At 37.5% G+C, this 20,991-nt stretch overlaps 1 protein-coding gene across 6 annotated transcripts in view; it reads right to left on the reverse strand.

Moving 5' to 3' along the window:
- Positions 1 to 20,991, reverse strand: part of LOC139981568 (ubiquitin carboxyl-terminal hydrolase 32-like) — a 93,821-nt gene that overhangs the window by 60,097 nt on the left and 12,733 nt on the right. For all 6 annotated transcript variants that reach the window (XM_071994046.1, XM_071994045.1, XM_071994044.1 and 3 more), the window contains exons 2-5: positions 18,594 to 18,721; positions 11,217 to 11,322; positions 10,555 to 10,679; positions 2,277 to 2,442 (exon numbers count right to left, since the gene is read on the reverse strand). In XM_071994046.1, the coding sequence (XP_071850147.1) occupies positions 2,277 to 2,442; positions 10,555 to 10,679; positions 11,217 to 11,322; positions 18,594 to 18,721 (525 nt within the window). The remainder of the gene's footprint in view (positions 1 to 2,276; positions 2,443 to 10,554; positions 10,680 to 11,216; positions 11,323 to 18,593; positions 18,722 to 20,991) is intronic.

The following is a 20,991-nucleotide window of genomic DNA, read 5'->3' on the forward strand; positions in this document are numbered from 1 at the left end:
ACTGTAAATAATTATTCAAAGAGTATGTCTTGCATTAAAACATTTGCAATATTATTTTTTTGTAATGTTGCCTTAATGCAGGTTAAAAATATACACCTATAAGGAAAACATATCTGTCATTTTCAAGCACCACATTTAACATCAAAAGAATTTTTTGTATCTAATTTTTTTTTTTTTTTAGCCAATTTGAAATTTCATTCTGCTTAATACTAATGATCACATTAAAAAAGTATACCAGACAGGCAAATGTCTTGAGTAAAATGGAATCAAAAATGAGTTGCCAATGAATGTGCAAATAAAAACTCTAGGGGTTTACATCTTATTTTGATCAACTGCAAGATTCATTATTTTTCATTAGTACTCAGTCAGGAAATACCACAGGAATGGAAACATTTGCCTGGAAACATAGTGACACTTTTACATTTTGATCTTACATTTTGATCAGGTCATTATGACAGCTACTGTATTTTTGTACAGATGTCAAGTACCTATTCCTATATATTTATATATATATATATATATATATATATATATATATATATATATATATATATATATATATATATATATATATATATATACATATACATATACATATACATATACATATATATATATATATATATATATATACCATCCTCACTGCATATGTATTACCACAGTTACATACTTATCAGCTTGTGCACACAATCTGTTGCTTTGGATAAACAACAAAAGTATGCTACAAAGCCTCATTTGACACCTCATTCACAAAGGCAGTAATGCTGTTTATGGTCTACGGACAATCCAAACGATAGTTAAAACTAGTTCATGACCAGATTTGATCGGTTTCAAAACTGATTGTTGGGATGTGTGCCAAACTGAATGCTCCCTGCCACCTAATGTGCACTTCCTTGCTAGCAGTTCCATTCCAATAAACATACTTTGTGCATTATGACATGATGAATAGTTTGTAACACGTTTCCTTCCACTTGGTACTTTATCAAAAAACACAAGTTTCGATCATTGATGGGTGATTCTACCTCGATAATATAATAGTAAAAAATAAACGCCAAAAATCTGTAAGTTGTGAATATTTATGAGTGACTGGCTTACCTGTCTTCTCACAACCTCAGCATTCTCCCTACCATGTCTAGAGTAAACTGGTAACCTGTTTTAATATTTTATGCCCTCTGGGACCTATCACCCGCTGGTAATGACACTATTTCCCAGTTCACTTTCAGACTCAGTTGAGGGAGTGCCTTGTGGTAGAGGGAGTGTGTAGTGTGTTGGGGTAGAGGGATACCCTAAACATGATGAATCTAGGTACCTACAAACCATGCTACTTACCTGACTCCATTCAACGTATATGCACTCTTATCTACTGTATCTAAGCCTACAAATATAAGTGACATGTTGGCACCATGCCATAACTGACCCACTTCCAGGTCCACACCCACTTCCTCTTCCATATCTTCAGACTCAAAAACTGGGATAAACTAATTTTTCATTAAGTCGTTTTATGGCCATACAGTGGATCAAAGAATATTAACATGATTATGTTCAAGAACTCAACTTAAAGGTGACAAGAAACTCAACCATTATCTTTGGCTTATTATATGACAGAGATCTTTGTGAAGAACCTCTCCCCACTGCAACCCCCACCCCCTTCCCAAACAAAGCCATTCAATATCTTGCTCTATTTGGGTGATATCTTAATTTAATACTCCTGTCTGGGTGCTGTCGTTTCGTTAATCTATGATGTCATAGTGCCGTTAAGGTCTGAATCCTTTTAATTTCTCTCTGTTTTTCTTTTCATACTTTCAAGGTAGAATGTTTTAACCTTGACTCTGAAACCAATGCCATCATCATTGGATTATATTAAGGTCCAATATTCTGGATACAGCAATTGCAAAATCCATCTCCATTATAGCAAAAATACAGAGCAAAAAAACATTGTAATAAACACATAAAAACATGATCGTGATCGACGCGCCCATAGCTCGATGATGTTATATTTAGACTTGATCAAATCTTCACCCTATTGTGCAAAGAAACAGACAGCTAAAAAACGAGTGATATCTCCCCCGGTGAAATGAGATATCTCACAGCTGTTTGGGGAAGTCGTTCATCATCCAGGGTATCTCTGTCACGTAGATTGATAATGATGATAAGAGTTTGTCTCTTCTAATAAATACTAGCACTTACAGGTCACTAGATGGCTTTTAGTCTGGCAATTTCTCTCATCTCAGACAGTTTGCTAAAAGTAAGGGTAACTCGTTAACGTAATATCTTACAATGCGTGACCCCTGCCAAGGTCTGGTAGAAGGTGGGAGTATCGCTCTCATCCGACAGGCGAAGACCTTTCCGACTCCCCTCTTCCAAGAGCCAGGCCGACAGTTTCATGACGTGGATGTTACGTAGCAACCAGGAACAGAACTGCTCGTACGAGACCCTCGGATCCTAAAGATCAAAACAGAAAGGGGGGGGGAAGGAAAAGGAATATTTTTGTTATCATAGTGAGGTAAGCATCCAATCACATCTAAATAGTTCGTTTTTACTGTATTGATTGCGACAAATTCATTGTCTTCTTTTTCTTTTCTTTCCTGTTCTTCTTCTTTTTTTCATATTATTTAATTTTTTTTTGGAGTTTGTTTCCTTTCACCAATTGCTCTACAGTATATGTATATTTATCATATTCAAATGGGGAAAACATTCTATAAGCATTGCGCTTCTTCTTTTTTCTCCTTTTCCATGCATTTGTATAGCTTAAATATTGTATATCAATTAACATGATGACTGTTTTTTTTTCTTTTTTCTTTGTACCTGTCTCTATAAATTGTATAGTATATCAAAATATTCGTTTATACTTTGTTAAACACTGTACACTGTACACAATTGCTGGAAATAAATTGTTGTCATTGTCATATTATCTGCATTGTATATCTAATAGAAAGTTCACACTGTATAACTCCTCTAACATCGCTTTCAAACGATGACAAACTCAAATTTCCAAGAATCACTTTCAGCAGCCCATCCTGTTATGTATGAACAATTAAAAATAACAAATACAACTTTCAATTGATGTAGGTCGTTCTTGTTTCGTTTTTCTACAATTGAATCTGTCAAATACGCTTGAAACTTAAATGAATACAAAAGTGAGGGATCTGATCTGAATTTAAGAGTTACGTGAAACTTTACACATGTATCCACATTGAAAAGTTGATTAATTAGTAGTTTGCATTATTGGAATTATCCAATATAACTGCACATTGTGCTTGAGGTTTCTTGGTTAAGCATACATATATGTGTGACATTGTAATTTTAAGTCGAATGTTAATAAAAAGTTTGTTTTTTTTTTGCAACGCTAAGGCATCGGAATTGTACTCATGATGTTTAATATACGGGGTTGTGGGGAGACAGGTAAGCGAGGAGCGAAGTAAATTCACGATGTTTAATATATGCATACAGTACAGTAGTTTCAGTTAATACAGATAAGGAGTACTACTAGACTATTAAAATGTTCAATGGTTCTGATCAATGACCTCTTTATAGTCGATTCTGTCTGTTCCATTAATATATTGTGTTGCTATGTCAACTTATTGATATTTTATTACCTATTTAATTTTTTGTATGTTGCTGAAGTGTGTTGGTTTCATATTTAAATACTTACTTTAAAGGTATGTGATTGTCTCCTAACGTGGGAAAAACACTACAACGGTAAACATGTCTGACGAATTCGGTCTGTCGCAAAAAAAACGATTTGGCACAAGTATTGTGCATTCCCTCGATCTGATTTCTGTAGTTTAATGTTGTAGTTTGCAACTCACCTAAATTAAATAACAAAACCCATCAATTCTACGAAATGATTCTCAAATAATGAAAGTTAAAATGGTATGTAGTGACCAGACCACTTGTTCAAATCTTTCAACTTTTAAGAGTTTACTGAAGACTCATTATTTCTGTTTTGCATTTCACTGTTGATGCTTTCCACTTTGTGAAGCGCCATGGGCAGTAACTCGCTTCCTGGAGTGGCGCTATATAAATCTACAATATTATTATTATATAGTGTATGATACTATATTTTACTGTATATGTTTCAAAACACATATAACCAAAAAAGACTTGAAATACTCGACGATTACTTTACTCAATGGCACCATACACTGTACTACAGCACTGATGGAAACTAATGTAAGTCACTATTAAAGCTGACTTGTTTCAAAGACCTGAAACAAGCTATATTTAGACTTATCATTAGCAACTGTTATAAGCATATAAGCCTGCATAGTAACTGATGTCTGTTTAATTCAGGAAATGCCATTGGAAACTTGATTTAGATCAGTATATAGTTCTTTTATTTTTAACAATTTGATTAAAATGTAATTTGTGGCCTGCAATATACTCAGCCATTACAGAAAAGACATAACTGCCTTTAAACAAACTCCATAGCCCCCTTCTCCCCTCCCCCCTCCATAAACACCAAGTGGGACCAAGGGAGTTATATCCTATAGGGAGGCAATGTATTTTCTGTGTCAAAAAGTGAAAATTGGCCTGATTGATGTGACCATGTGCATCCTCTTAGTTTGAGGGTTATATTGTGATAAAATTGTTTTGACTGAATCTGTCTTAGTTCTGAGTGTCTGAAGTTTACTCTCAAGTTCTACTCATTCCCCTGATATCCTTATTATGGAGTTTTCTGTTTTTTTGAGCAATTCTGATTGAATGGCATTTTATTCTGTAACGTATTGATAAACAAAAAGCTACAGTTAAATCAAGGTTTGACTTATTCCAAAGAAACAAAACATTAATACAAGTTACAACCCAAACTGACTAAAAAAAAGTGTTGAAGAAGATATCCACTGCAATGTTTTTTTTTTATCTACTTTTTTATATTTTTATTTAATTTTGTAGTGTCAAATGCATTTATTTAAGCACAGACAGTCTAATATACCAAGATGATATTGAAGCCTGTCCAGGCAATCTGAGCAAGTTTTCATGTTACCATGGGAACCATTTTTGTCAATGAAATATCATCATGAAGTTGTGACACAGATCAATACCATGGAGGTACTGAAAACAATTAAACAAATGATTCAAAACATTGTTCCCTGCATTGGCTGAATCAAGACACAATTTGAGGGCTATAAGAGAAAAATTCACCATTACAATATTAACAATATGTAGATGACTTTGTGTACAGTTTTTGACTTCAGATGAAAAATCACGAAAGGATGTAGCATCTGATTTTAACAATTGAACTTAATGAAAGGATTGGAAAACCTATAGCTCTGATGATAACATATTAATTTACCAGAACAGCTTTGGGTTAAAGTTTTCAAATCTGAGCAAAAATACTAAAAAATCTTGTCCTTGTCATATGAGGATGCACATTTCCTGATCAATTCATTTCACCAAAAAAATGGTCTTTTAAAAGCAAGGACATGTTACGGTAGATGCAAAATTACACTGGAATTGCTGTTGTAAGCATTCGGAAATGGTCGATTTGGAGGAGAAGAGGGCGTTGGCCATGCCCTGTGTATCAGTTGGGGAGCAGTGCTAACATGTTTACCAAATTTTGTAGGCTATGTAGATTAGAGTCCATGTGTATAAACTCCAATCAAGTCATTTCATGAATGATGGTTACAATTCTAGGAGGTTTATTATGAGGCCCTGTGTCAGTTTTATAAGTGTAACATACAAAGAGATACCTGTAGAACAGGAGCTATGGGATATGTTCACACTGCACCACTCTAGGAAATGATGGTTACAATTCTAGGAGGTTTATTATGAGGCCCTGTGTCAGTTTTTATAAGTGTAACATACAAAGAGATACCTGTAGAACAAGAGCTATGGGATATGTTCACACTGCACCACTCTTGAAAATGATGGTTACAATTCTAGGTTTATTATGAGGCCCTGTGTCAGTTTTATAAGTGTAACATACAGAGAGATACCTGTAGAACAGGAGCTATGGGATATGTTCACACTGCACCACTCTTGGAAATGATGGTTACAATTCTAGGAGGTTTATTATGAGGCCCTGTGTCAGTTTTTATAAGTGTAACATGCAGAGAGATACCTGTAGAACAGGAGCTATGGGATATTTTCACACTGCACGACTCTAGGAAATGATGGTTACAATTCTAGGAGGTTTATTATGAGGCTCTGTGTCAGTTTTTATAGTGTAATATACAGAGAGATACCTGTTGAACAAGAGCTATGGGATATGTTCACACTGTACCATACTTGGAAATAACTATAGATAACTATATCTGGGCACAAAACTTGAAAATTGAAGTTATTGTTATCACCAATTATAGAAGAACAACAAGAGCGCCCATAAATTTATAACCAATATTGGGTCACATCCAAAACTAATACTGAGGAGTTTAATACCATATTAATCACCATACCAACAGCAAAGTCAACTGATACAAGTGTTTGCAAATGTGACATGTATATGTATGTCAATAACTACTGTCAACTACGTCTCAAGGGTGAAAATTTTGAAAGCATTGTACACTCCGTTCTTAATAGCTTGTAAAAAATTGTTGTTTACAATGCAGGTTTGCAAGAACTGTACGGTACAATAGATTACCTGTTCTGTTTACAAGATACAGTACACGAAGCCCACAATACACTATGTGTCCCAAGCAACACACACTATGTTTGTCAATGTTACGTACATTAACTGGAGTTGGCTGTGGAAATATAACAGTGCTGTTTTTTACTAATGGGAGGGGAGGGATGGGAGGGAGGGGAGGGGGTGGGGGAAATGGCAACAACCACCAGAGTTGGTGGCTTTAATGGGATTTCAATGCGAAAGAATTTGTGAAAGGATAGCGCGGGGGACCAGGTGGGGGGAATTTTGAGACACCTTGGTTGATAACTAGTGAGTCATTTTATCCTAAACAACTCAAGCTATGTTTTTCGATAGTTACTCAATCTGCAATTGATTGCAGGGAAATGTGTGTCCCTTTTTTCTGGGAGAGAAGGGGGAAGGATGGATGAAGCCCCTGTCTTGGTGCCTTGAAAGGATTACAATCCTTCATTTTCAATAGTAACATGGCAAAAACTAGAGTGGGGGGGGGAAGGATCACCTGATAAGCAAATAGTTCCTAATGTAAGTCCCTTTTGATGCCTTATTAACATCTTTAAAGTAAAAATATAAATGACTTATTAATAAACTTATTGACAATCCTTGCAAAGAGTTATTAGTTATAGGAAAATCATGACCTTTCAGGAAGTCCTGTATACAATCCAGTCTTTTGTTATACATGTAAACATATCCTACTGTAGGACTGGCATTGCTCTGAAACACTATGTACTTTTTTTCAACAAGGCACTCGAAATGGAACTGAAAACTGATACAGTATGTCAGTTAAGCATAAATTTACAATGATGTAGCAGAATCTCTCAAAACATTAACTTGTTACTGCTTAAAGCCCAGTATCGCTATCAAAATTAAGTCAGGTCCAAAGATACATACAGTAGTCTGGCTGAACTTGAGGGTCCAAGGGTAGTCTGGCAGTAGCTGTTAATCCCTGAAGTTAAGGGTCCAAGGATAGTCTGGCTATAGCTGTTAATCCCTGAAGTTGAGGGTCCAAGGGTAGTCTGGCTGTAGCTGTTAATCACTGAAGTTAAGGGTCCAAGGATAGTCTGGCTATAGCTGTTAATCCCTGAAGTTGAGGGTCCAAGGGTAGTCTGGCTGTAGCTGTTAATCCCTAAAGTTGAGGGTCCAAGGGGAGTCTGGCTGTAGCTGTTAATCCCTAAAGTTAAGGGTCCAAGGGTATTCTGGCTGTAGCTGTTAATCCCTGAAGTTGAGGGTCCAAGGGTAGTCTGGCTGTAGCTGTTAATCCCTGAAGTTGAGGGTCCAAGGGTAGTCTGGCTGTAGCTGTTAATCCCTAAAGTTAAGGGTCCAAGGGTATTCTGGCTGTAGCTGTTAATCCCTGAAGTTGAGGGTCCAAGGGTAGCATGGCTATAGTATAGAGCTGTTAATCGCTAAAGTTGTAAGGTAAAGCTCCAATAACAAACAGTGGGACTTTTAATGCTACAAGTGCACTTTTTCATTTAGGGATTGTGTATGCAAATTAAAGGGTGGTTTAATACCAAAGTGCTATGCCCTTTGATAATGTTGAAAGGAGGTTAAGGAACAACCTGGCAGTACATGTATCCATAGATCCTAGGGAAAACCTTTCTGCAGTTTTCTCATTGCAATAGTACACAGCTAGCAAACCGACAACAATGTAGAAACTTGACCTGTACTCTATATATAGTACTATTCAAATTTTGCAAGCTGAAGTAATCCATTTAAATGAAACAGGTCACCATAACGACAAATTTTGTTTCGGATAAAAGAATTGTTAGCTCTACTCTGACTAAAAGAAACTAACTTCTGTGACGGCAATAAATCACCAAACATATCCAGGCAATAGGTCACGAAACGTATCCAAACTTTCTTTGGCTTTTTTTTCCCTCTGCTCATCCATTAGTTATTTCTTGAGACTAACCAATCGCAGACTTTTGTGAAGCTTTTTTTGCTTCAATTTCTGCCGTTGATGTAAATTAATCTGTCACGGTTTTTCATCTGAGTCGCATCTGTAGACTGTAGAGTACAAGATCTGTCAATCCTGTAAAAACATGTTGCAATCTATTCCAGGCTCTGAGTGACCAATTACTTGAGAAAACAAACAAATGGATCAAACTACATGTATACACATTCATACTGTATTGTATAGTGCAGAACACAGTTTGCTGGGAAAACCAGGTCGTCGTTGCTGTATGATAAAATGGGTTTGATGTTCAAAATACAGCTCCATCAAAAACTTTAACATACGAGCGAAAATTGGAATAAGGAGAAAACTCTTATATATCCTCAGTACTATCATTAGTAGTACCTATTTGTGTGCAGTGGAGGCAAAGCCAGGGATTACATAAAAAAATTAACAAACGGCCACCTTGTGCCGAAAGTTAACAAGAGGTAATCCTTACTCTATAATCTTTGGTCACAACTTTGGCAGAATTTCCTTCAAAGCTGCATGCCGTAGTTTTGAACGTTTGTCTTTTTTTTTTCATTCTATTGTCAGTTATTTAAAGTAGCACTGCAAAAATTAAAACTGGTTTTCTGTGGGGGATTGATCACTTAATGAAAAGGTGCAACCAATATTCCACCCCATTAAAGTAATTAATCCATCCCTAAAGAAACCATCCTTCAGTGCAAAAATCAGATAGTGGTCAATGCTTGGTTTATAGGAGGACAGCGGTATATAACCATAAAAGAATTATGTAGTTGTACAGTGGTACAATAAATGTACCATCTCAGAAGGACATGGAAGGCCAAAGCATTAAGCCCCAAAATACATTTGATCTTGATGGTCTAAAGAGTATTTTCTTTGGTACTTTTGTGTAGTTAATAATCACACAAATTATGACAAGATACTGTCCAAATTTGGCTGATTTGGCAGATATATATGAGCAAATGAAAAATTCAACCTAAACATCCCTGTTTGCGAACCAAAAACATTAACTGTATGCATACCCGTGCAAACTTCTTGACCTCAGTAGGTCATGTTAGAACACAACAAAGCTTTACACGGTGAACAATTTGTGCTGGACTATAAAATGATTCAGCGTTTTTTTTGGAACCTGTTTTTCAACCGTTTGTATCTACAGGTACTGCGGGAATGTTGACAGAGAAACACAGATGTTACTTAATGGTGCGAGAGACTGTGGAATACTTAGCCCAGCATGTGACCTAATTCACAGTTATCAACGGAGAAGTCGACATATCTTGCTGCACGTGCGTCCGATTACTGTTTTCATCTCGACCAAAACAATAACAAAAGAACGGACACCGTTTTGGGGGTTTGCACTCTTCATTCGCTGGATCTCCGCTAATGGGTAAATACGTTTTTGGGAAAAAATGTATGTCACCATGATTGTGTGATTTATTGCACCACAAAGGCTTGTAGATTAAGGGATCGGTTAGTTCGTGTTTATAAAGGAATGCGTGATGGGGCTGTAGAAAGGAGCTATTAAAGGATTGGATCACATTGGAAGATTAATGAATTTTCAATGTTTTTTATGTGCTTTTGATATGCAGCAAGTCCTGTAAGTCCATAAGGTACATTATAAAACTCTTTAATTTTGTACCATCTGTAACTTAATCACTCAAAAGATTTGGCTAGTTAAATTGGGAGGCTGGGGGGGGGGGGGGACTACATACTCTCCTTGAGTAGAGTTCAACCGGTGCTGTGGCCAAGTGGATAAAGGCGGTGGCATTTGAGGCAATGAGGCTTAGCAATCAGGAAGTCTGGGGGTTCGATTCCCGGCCGGGTCATAGTAAGGTGGGTTTTTTCATCAAGGTGTGTAAGCTGAACCCATTGTGCATTCAGGTTTGTTGGGTTGTTTTTTTTTGCCTTTAGCATTTGCACCCCCCCCCCAGGGGTCAGGCCTTGCACCCCAGGTTATGACACGCTGATCTAGATGGTGGTGAAAACTGCAAGAATGCTACACTTGTGAGGAGACAGGTGAGTAAAGCAAAAGTAAGCACGAGGCTGAATAGAGACTCACATTTCGAAAGAGCTGCACTAAATCCGACGGAATCGGAGTTCCATCGCAGGCAGAGATGAATGTTTCCAGGTCGACCCTGGCCACGTAGTAGCCGTCTTCATGGTGGGCTATGATACTGAAGATGACTGAAATAAATACAAGATATCAATCAAATGAGAGGTACTGTATACACCACTATGAAACTCAGCTAAATACAGTGACCACTTGTATGGCTAATAGCATGGTATGAACCGCTGACCAAAAGTAGACAAGCACTGCTTTGTTTATACTGTATTCTGTCAGCCCCCAGTTTCGAGTTGAACAGCTCAGCTGTTGGAAATCAAGTCTTGTGCAAATTTAACAATTTAATAAAAACCAAGGACTTTTTTTTTTCTGCTCCGTTAATCTCTGGCAATGCAACAAATTCCAAAGGCTTTATGCAACTAAAGCAGCAAATTGGTACGGTTGTGTTTGAAAGAATAACTAGATTTATTTACCACTTTAACTGTCCAATGGTAGTAGACCAGTGCAGTTTCTGTTCTTCCTGGGCACACATTCCAATCACTAGCAACAATCCACACGAATTGGTCAATTCCAAGAGTTTATAACCATGCTCTCAGATAAAACATGTCTTAAAATTATTCAATTTAGTAAAAGTATTTAATCTACAATTTGACACTTACATCTCAATTTCTCTGCCTGCGTTCCTTTCGTCAAAAGAACAAGCCCACAGAATAGTTCCTTAAAGCCGATGCCTTTACTGCTCCCACCGAACGCATAGAACAAGTGCTGCAAAACAAAAGACAACAACAAAATTAAGTCATAGTAAAGAAAAAATTCAGCAGTCTAGGAATGTCACAGATGAGTCGCAGGACTAAAAATCAACAATTAATGAGAAAACTAAAAACTCTGGAATGAAACTCCAAACCTGATTAGATTTAGGAAGCAAGTATAATCAAGTATAATCACCTGTCTGACCTTCTACAAAGGTTTGTTAATGCTGTTAACTAAGTCTAGTAAGCTACCATCCCACCAACCAAACCAAATCCACCAATAACCCCCCCTTCCCCTACCCCCACTTCATCAGTTTTCACTCTGTATGAATTTATCAGAATAGTCTAGGAATGTCTGGCAATTCTAATTTATAATTGTTCAAGAGTTTTAAATTAGCTAATATTTAAATATGACAGGTGCCAGTACCATCTTTCACCACACATTTACATAATCATCAACTAAGGTCGTTTTTTATCATCTTTCTCACAATTCTGAGGCTGTGTTTGAATGATTCACGCAAACTGAGATATCGAAATGTCAACACTTGCTCATTATGAATGGATCATTACACTAAAACGGTAGAAAGCACTCACACCAGAAATGGAATATATGCTCCATACATGCATGTGTGTTTACCTGACAGTCATTTACTAAACTGTCACAATTTCGTTCTCACGAAACACTCCAAAACTCCCTGGTTTGGGTATTTCACAAGAAACGATGCTTACATGTCTCGGCTCTACTGCTGTACTTTCCCATCTACCTAAGCCTATCAACTGGTAACATTTTACCACAGTGTTCCCTCAATGTCTCCATCACTCAAATTTCCTCCCACGGTTGACTAGATAATCGAATCCATCATATCAATACAGTAATACATTCTCATTTCCTGTCATCAACACCACCAGAGCATCAGATAAATATATCTTGAGCAGTCAAAACAGTGTGTCGGCTGACAGTTAGGTTTGTAAGAGGAAGATCCAACCAACACAGTACATGTGTAGAATGAGAAGTAAGTGCTGTGACAGGAGGAGCCAGTCATAGAGGGTACACTGTGTTAAAAGGTTACCAGGACATTCTAGGCCCGGTAGAATGAGGGTGCTAAGGTTGTGGGGAGATAGGTAAGTGAGGAGCAAAGTAAATAAATATATCTCTTAAGCAGTCAAAACAGTGTGTCGGCTGACAGTTAGTTTTTGCAAGAGGTAGATCCAACCTACAGAGTACATGTATGTACAGTAGTAGACAAAATGTCAAACTTGAAAGAGCAACTTACACCAAAGCTTTTCTAGACAATGTTACCCTACATTACACATTCAAGGACTGTCTAAGCAATGGCTTATACTGTAGCTTTTACTTGACTAAGATTGTGGGTGTAAGTAATGAAGGATGCGATGAACACAGTTTCAAGATTTTTGTTTTTTGCTTTCGTTCTCTTCTTCTTTATAAGAAAATCAAAACTCATAAGTATAATGCGCTGAATAATTCTCTCATTAGCCCCTACAGCTGTGAAAATAACTGTCTGCTTCAGCACGGCACGTCACATGATATGAGTTTGAGCCTTTGATGAGTAGATGGAAATTCTCACGGCATTCCGGCATAGCACAAGTGCCTACAGTACACTGTAAGTGCAGGCATTGCTTTCAATATATACAACTTGTACATTTAAAGGATGGGATCGTAGTGTAGCTGTATCTGAATGGTGGGATTATTATCGCAGGCAGATGGGGAAGTACAGTGGGTTATAAGGGAAATTGGTACAATGATTGGAGACAATTAAGAGAAGAATGGGCAAAAAAAGGCTGACATATCTTGAAAGATCTTAAAAACACACAACTAGATAAAAAGCACTTTGGGTGTTAGAATGAAGAGACAGTTTAACCGGAGGTTAACAATATTCCAAGCCGCAACAATGTTTAAGACTACTTTACTTGACATTTGGCTACAGTAGTGTGGCAAAAATCATATGCCAAGTGCTCATGATGCAACAAGTTTCCTCCAAGAATAGCCCGTTATATCTCGCGTGTGGTAGATTCGCAAGGATATATGATGGGCATTGACCGGAAGGAGGGTCCAATGGGGGTAGGTGGGCAATGCTACAGTTTTTACCAGTTAATGCCAGGCTAGGTACAGTGAAGATGGAAAACTGCATTAGTCCAGTTGGGACAGGTAAGAGAGGGAAGCAATAAATTCATTAACTCAACTTCATTAATTCATTCATTCATTAATTAATTCACCAACTCAATCAAGCTATCACAGTTTATGCCTATTTTCCTTTCTTTCTGCATCTAATGTTCGGTGGACTTAATTCCAAGTAAACCAAATCTTTCCCCTCCCACCCCCCCCCCCCCCTGGCCAAAGTATGGTACTGTCAGAACTTTAAATTCGATACCCAATGGATCTAAAAAACAGTGAGAAGCTTCCATTGTGCTTGTAGGTAATACTGACAAGACAAAACGCTGGATAAAATCGTGCGTATGGTAATTGATTTTGCCTCTGCCTGTTCCATTTTATCGTTTGAATGAAATCCAACACCGAGGAGAGCTGTGTCACCGTTTCCCCTCAACACATCTGATGAGGGAGGAGAGTTAGCTTATTAAAAAAGAAAGTATTCAACTTATCAAAATAAAGCTGCTTCATAAGGGGAAAATTATGTGGTAGAAACAATGACTAAGCCCTGTATGGAGATATGTACAATATGTGCTTTAGTGTACTTATTGGAATTCAATTAAAAATTGCTGTAAAATACAACGTGCATGATTCACTACTAGCAATCGCTACCAGTTCCTTTATTTGTTTGTTTGTCTTGGTTTTGGTCTGAGGTTGTTTTTCCTTGTGTGCTTTTCATGCTTATGTGCTTTTCATGCTTGTGTGTGTGTGTGTGTGTAGAGAGAGAGATAGATAGATAGAGATATAGAAACATATGTGTAATAGTATTATAGTAATGTGACCACATGCACTTTTGCATAAAGTGTACAACATGTAGTATAAGCACCCCTGTAGGATATATTCACTTTCTTTTCCTTTATATCTGTATATATATATATTCAAACATTTAATAGGAAGAATAATACAACATGAAAGAAGTGAAAGTGACAGTTCGCACGTAACTTACTTTCCGGGAATTTAAAATACAACCCTGAGAAAAATGGCTGAATTCTTTATTACTCAAAGTCAGGAAAACCCACAAAACTCCCTGGCTTGGGTACTAACTAACCTACTCTCTGAACTGTCTCAATCCTACGATAGAGTACACAACTAGAAACTTTGCGTGGTAGAATGAGAAGGAGGTACAGTACTGTAAATTGACCAGAGGTGACCTGCCAAATGGGGAGGTCAGTATCAGAGGATGGAGGTTCACTCTGGACACGGTAGAGTGATGGATGCAGTTGTTGTGAGGAGACATATAAATTTGCACTCTCCAAACTACCAGAGTTATTAACCTATAGTTCAATTTGGGGTCAACATTCTACTGAGCTATTTCTTCCTTTCTGGATCTACAGTATCATTCTTAACCAATTTACAGACAAGGCCAATCTAAAGAAAAGTGCAACAGAAGAGTTGAGAAAGGTCAAAGAGAAGTCACGTCAATCCCCTGATTGAATTTGGTACGGTACTGTACACTACTAATAAACACGTACCGAGATGAATTCTTCCTTTGCTGGACTAATTCTGAAATACTGATGGACTAACCTCTAAGAAAACTAATCACTTAAATTATCGAGAGAACACTGAATAACATAAATGGATCTTCCCAAATCACGTTGATCATTCTAACCTGTAGAGTCTTAGAATTAGTCTCAGACCCAAGTTTGGCAGCTCGGGTACGACATACATGCCAATCCGACAGCATCACATGATCAGCTTCGAGGAAAAAGATCAGATTAATTAAATTATGACAGCTCACTTTCCCCCAGACTTAACGAGAAAGCTGCAAACTTTAACGCCCGGAGAGCCTTCGGCAACGTTAACGGAAATGGCAGAGTAGGATTCATGTAATAAAAGTGAGTCGTGTTTAAACAGCATGACAAGGTCGTTTACAAGACAAATGAACTACAGTAGTAGGAGATACTGTACATAGTAGTATTATTCAAATTTCAGTGGTCACTAACATGATGGATAGCAGTGCATTGTTAGCTTTGACGGCATTTGATGTGTGTCCTTGTACAAATTTTGTGAATCTGACCAAAGGTGGATTGCATTCCTTCTCATTTGTACAATGAGCTGTAATGCCTACTGTACATGTACAGTAGTTAAACCAGTAACTGTATTAACCTACTGTACTGTAGAACAATTGGGTGAGGGGGTAGGCAAGGGTGGGGGTGGGAAAGGGTGAGGTGGTGGGTTTGGTGAGGGATAAGGGAATGGGTGAGGGGGAAGGGGATGAATGAGGGATGGGATAGAAAGATGAATATAACAATTTCAATATCTCAGTCGTTACTTTCCGAAATGGTTTTCAATTATTGCTATCTAGTTCGACTTGCAATGTCTGGCAAAATTAACAAGGGTTGATAAGTTTAAATCTAGGAAAATGTTTTTGGAAACCTTATTAAAGGCATTTCAGATAATTTTATACCACTGACTGATGACCGCATTGGTTTAAGATCCCACAATGCCGATACTTGACGTCCTGTAAAACTTGTGTACTAGTCAAGAAATCCCACAACTTAACAGTTTGGATATTTAAGAGTGACGAGCTTACCTGTCTCCCAACAACATTACCACCCTCGTTCCACTATGCCTAGAATAAACTGGTTACCTTTTTAACACTGTTCACCCACTATGACCGGACCCCTCAGGTCAATGCCCTCCCTTCTACCATAGAGCTATCTGTTTATAGCTCCATGCTTCTACCATCCAAAGCGTCAGCATAGTATGTTTTTGGTTGGGATTTTTTCTACATAGTCAATCACAATAATAACTGACTGATGACCTTATTGATTTCAGACTGCTTACACTGGACGTTTTGTAAACTTGTGCAAATATTAGTCAATAATTACCCATAGCTGTTAAGCTATTTTATTATTTATATTCAACAGACTGAAATGATATTACCACAGTTCTAGAAGTCAACAATGTCATCCAAATGCCCTCTTTTGGTCTCTACATTGCCTCCTTACATTAGAATAATTGCAGTGTAGAAGTTCTCCTAAAAATGAGACAGATATGCCAGTCCAGTGATATCTACTACTGTACAGACCTTCAATATAGTCCCATGACACACTGTGTAATGTGTGTATATACAAGTACAATACTAAAACTATGTATCCAAAAGCCTTTCCTTTTTTATATCAAGACAGATAAACTTTTCACAGAGCTCTTCCTCCCTATAGTTTAATACCCTTCCTGCTTGTCACAAAACTTCTTCGTGAATCACATCAAAATGTGCTGACTGTTACTCTCTCACTTCTGAAGCCATAGGGTAAACGCTTCAACTCCACTCGGGAGTCATGTGTTAATCCTGGCAATTTGCCAAGAGAAGAATTGGCATGCTTGAGTGACTGACACAAAACAAAAGCAAAGCTCTCTCCCACCAGACATATTTATGGATATATATATGAAAGTAGCTACTACTACAAGTCTACAACGTTGTTGTAAAGGAGCGACGCAGTCGTCGAGAATATGAATCACACGCACCTCGAGTATCGGTTAATGCTATGGGCTGGAAATACCTACGGATTCACGTGACATGCAGAAGGCAACGCTTTCCATAAATTGGAAGCTTATATTTACAATCAATCTAGAGAAAGGCAAGATATATATGTAGAAGCCTAAAATGACTGCCACTTAGGAAAAAGAAACTGACTTAGCTTTACATAAAGCAAAGCAACAGCGCTCACAGGTGACCATTTCTATAGCATTATTTGTATCCGGGGTCGATCTGCGCCCAAAAAAATTACTGATTTTGTACATGTGTATATGAAAACTTTATGCACACTATGCCATTAAGTGTGTGAAAGGAGTACAGTAAACGTCCTACAGTACCTACAGTAGTAGATGATAATTTTCTCATAAATGTACAGCTGTACTTTCATAATCACTGCAAGATCGCACAATAAATACTGGACTAGTTACAGACATCTTAAAAACCTACTGTACAAAGGATAGCACCAAATGCCTTAACATCTCACAAACTAGTAATTCCACAACTTACCATGTTTTACACATATGCAAAAAAAAGCTTAAAATTTGAACCTTCTATGACATGGTGCTTCATTATGAGTGTAATTACTGTGTCTTTTAAGGTTAAGAAACATCAGCAACCAGTTCCTGCAAAATTAAAAAAATAGATTCCATTTTGCCTGTATTCCTTCTATCGTTGTTCATCGTGGCCTCGCTGTTATGAGCGATGAGAAACAGGTTCATAAGAAAAGTTATTACAAACTTGGGCTATCACCTCTGGTAGGAATGTTCACCATCTCTCTCAAGAGGGGGTGAGAGAGAGAAGGAATGGACGTACTTATTTCCGGAACGATTTCATTTTTATAGATATGGCTCCATGGAGTAATGACGTCATATTCAATCATCACAAGTTTTGTAAGGAAGGGGTATCCAGTAAGCCACTGTCTATATGTGTACATGTATCTATGTGCACATGTGTGTCTAGCAACTTAATTAAACTACTGTACCTCTTGCTACTTAGACGAGAGAGTTCTATTTACACTTTTTTTTAATTCCTGGCAAACTTCCAGTCAGACAGGGTTTCTTCAGGAAGCCTCATTCACATCCTTCATTTACCACTTGCTGCGAACCACATTCCTGTCTTTAGGCAGCTGATATATTCCACAACTTGTTTATGGAAAGGCAAGTCTGTACAAGATATGAGACTACTCGTGAGCACGAAGACAAAATGATTCGCAAAGATGATGTTCCACCTTTTCGGACAAACATTTTAATTCAGAACGGTGCATCCGGGATGCAACCTGGGTAGAAGATGAATTGAGACAAAAACAGCATCCAAGGGGTTCAGAATTCCCTAAAACGTGCTGGATTTGGAGACGATACTTATGTATGCACGAGCACTCTCCCAGCAGATACCTAACCTATAACAGATGAGTAACATTCTAGCACTATGCACACCTACATCTCCAACCCTACAGCTTCACCGCTCATTTCCCAACCTCCTCATCCTCCTTGAACAGCGGTTGACCTACAAGTTTTATTATCCACTCTGCACACAAAGTTAACGCATGGCATTTTAGCTTACTTTGCACATGTAAGGTTTCAATAAAGCTAATTCTTTGATCATCGCACTGGATGAAGATAAAAATTGAAGACTTTTCACCAACCTCTGCTAACTTTTGTGGCATTCCTTCTCCAAATACATCTCTGGCAAAAATGGCCTTGCTCATGTAGCCCGCAGGAGTCGAGTACCTCTTAAACGCTTCCTGTATTCTTTTATGTTCATCTTCGCTCACTGTGAAAGAATTAAAAAGCAACATGTGAGAAATGGTAAAATGACAATTTTAAGTGGAAGTTTAAGCTGGTATGAACATATGAAACATTTCCAATTCCTTTCATTTTTCCACTCCGTGACTTCATTGTCTGAGTTTTGCAAAGACAAGAAACCCAGGCCAGAATGCCAACAGGCTTTATAGTGATTCCTTGCCAAATTCTGTATGAGGACATTCAACAGTCACACTGCCAAAAAAAAAAATACTTTTAAGGGTTGACCATTAAATGAAATCATGTGATCAACAAGTGTGTTAAGGAGGCGTAAGTATCTTTAGAAACTTAACTTTCTGGGATATTACATTTACATTTTTGAGACTTTGACCTCATTCTCAAATTTCATAACAACAAATATCAATTCAGGTCTGACCAATTATGTGCTTTTCTGTACACCGTTTCCTTGCACATAATGTCATGCTGAAACCAAAAGCTTATTACTGACCACATCCCTGACTAAGAAGAAAGGTTTTCAGGGATCGAATTCTGCTAGCAAAATAAAACCATTGATTTGAAGCAAATTAACAACTTTCTCTTTAAAACAAAGTTGTCCAGCTGTTGTACTGTGCTTTTAAGGTTTTTACACTTTCAACCTTGTGGACCTAAAATGACCTTTGACCATCACAAAGAACTACTGGGCTTTTGTACTCATAATAGGAAAGACAATATGACATATGATGAAACTGCCTACAGTATCTTATGATGTCATGTTTAAAATTTCCTGAGTGATAAACCCAAATAACCTGTATCCTCCAACCAAAACAATAGGGTTTTTATTCTCATTATAGAGAAGCCATAGCCATACAAACCAGCTACTGCAAGTTTTCCATCTGGAAATATCATCCTTACATACAGTAGTGCTCAAGTTTTGACACCTAGTGACCTTAAATGAACTCTGACCTGCATCAAATTGTGTACAAACTATACAATACACAAGGCTATCATACCATGCATATAAGCCCCTTTTATGTTCTACAGTAGCTCTGGATATATGCACTTTTGATAAATATTCACATTTTGCCCTCTGCTGACCCCAAATGACCTTTGAACACCACCACAAACAGTATGGTTCACTGAACTAATTACAGAAAAATCAGATGCCAAATATAGAACTGCACAGGCAACCTTCCTTGAGATATCCTGTTCACAAGGTTTTCACACTTTTTTCCCTATATTGACCCTTCATTAAATGCTAGACTTCATTGTCTATGATATTACTGCATCCGTCTCTCACCCAACTCCTCCTACAGTGTGCATCATACCCCCCCTCCCCCCCCAGATCATGGAACAATTCAAAACACTGAAGGTTTGTGTAAACTGCTTCAGTATCTTGCAAAGATCGTATATTTGTAACGGCTTCCCTCTTAAACAAAACAGTTTTTACAGTGAATACTGCAAAAGAATATTGCATGCAAAACAATCAATTTAACCCCAAATTTGTTAACCCTTGTATGAATGCTTAATATCCTATTATACACACACATACATACTGTACCTGTACAGAACTATCTAGGTATGCACAATACAACCAAAATTACAAAAAAACCACTGAACCGTAGCAATAGCAGACATCAGTTTATACAATCTAGGCTAACAATTGCAGGTATGCTTGGATGCTATCAGTTCTAAACTTGGAATGCAACATGCCAAGTGCTGAGAGTAGTAATGTTTGCTTTTATCAGAAAAGGAATTGGGTTAATGATTACAGTATTATACAGTACAGTGTATACTGTAAACTTGCAGCACTGCATGGGCAAATCACCCTTTGAAATCCAAATGATACATTTTATACACACACACAGTTAGTCTCCAACTGTATGTAGTGTGTATAGATAGCCATGTGAACCTGTACATTGTGGTTGATATCCATATTACAGGTGTTTTACATGTACAGTACTCTGTAATGGACTCTGTAACCATCAACCAGTACTGGAAGTTTATACCAGTAAATAATTCAAACGATAAAGAGAGACTTCCCTTTCAAAGCCAATCACCTTAAATACCAAGTGTTTCAGTTCTTAATATCTACCCGCAGAAAATTATCAGTGCCCATTTTTTTCCCCTACAGGCAGATGATGAAATGCACTGGCATTTAGCCAGAAAGTAGAGGTGTGTTTTGCCTTTTACAGTACTTAGACTGACCTGTGTTTATCACGTCGTAATTTAATTGTACCAAAATGGTGGTTCGGGCCATTTTTGTATTGTACAGCTAGTTCTGGTTACTAACAAGCAAAAGGC

This window comes from Apostichopus japonicus, chromosome 15 (genome assembly GCF_037975245.1).
Source record: "Apostichopus japonicus isolate 1M-3 chromosome 15, ASM3797524v1, whole genome shotgun sequence".
Taxonomy (NCBI): Eukaryota; Metazoa; Echinodermata; class Holothuroidea; order Aspidochirotida; family Stichopodidae; genus Apostichopus; species Apostichopus japonicus.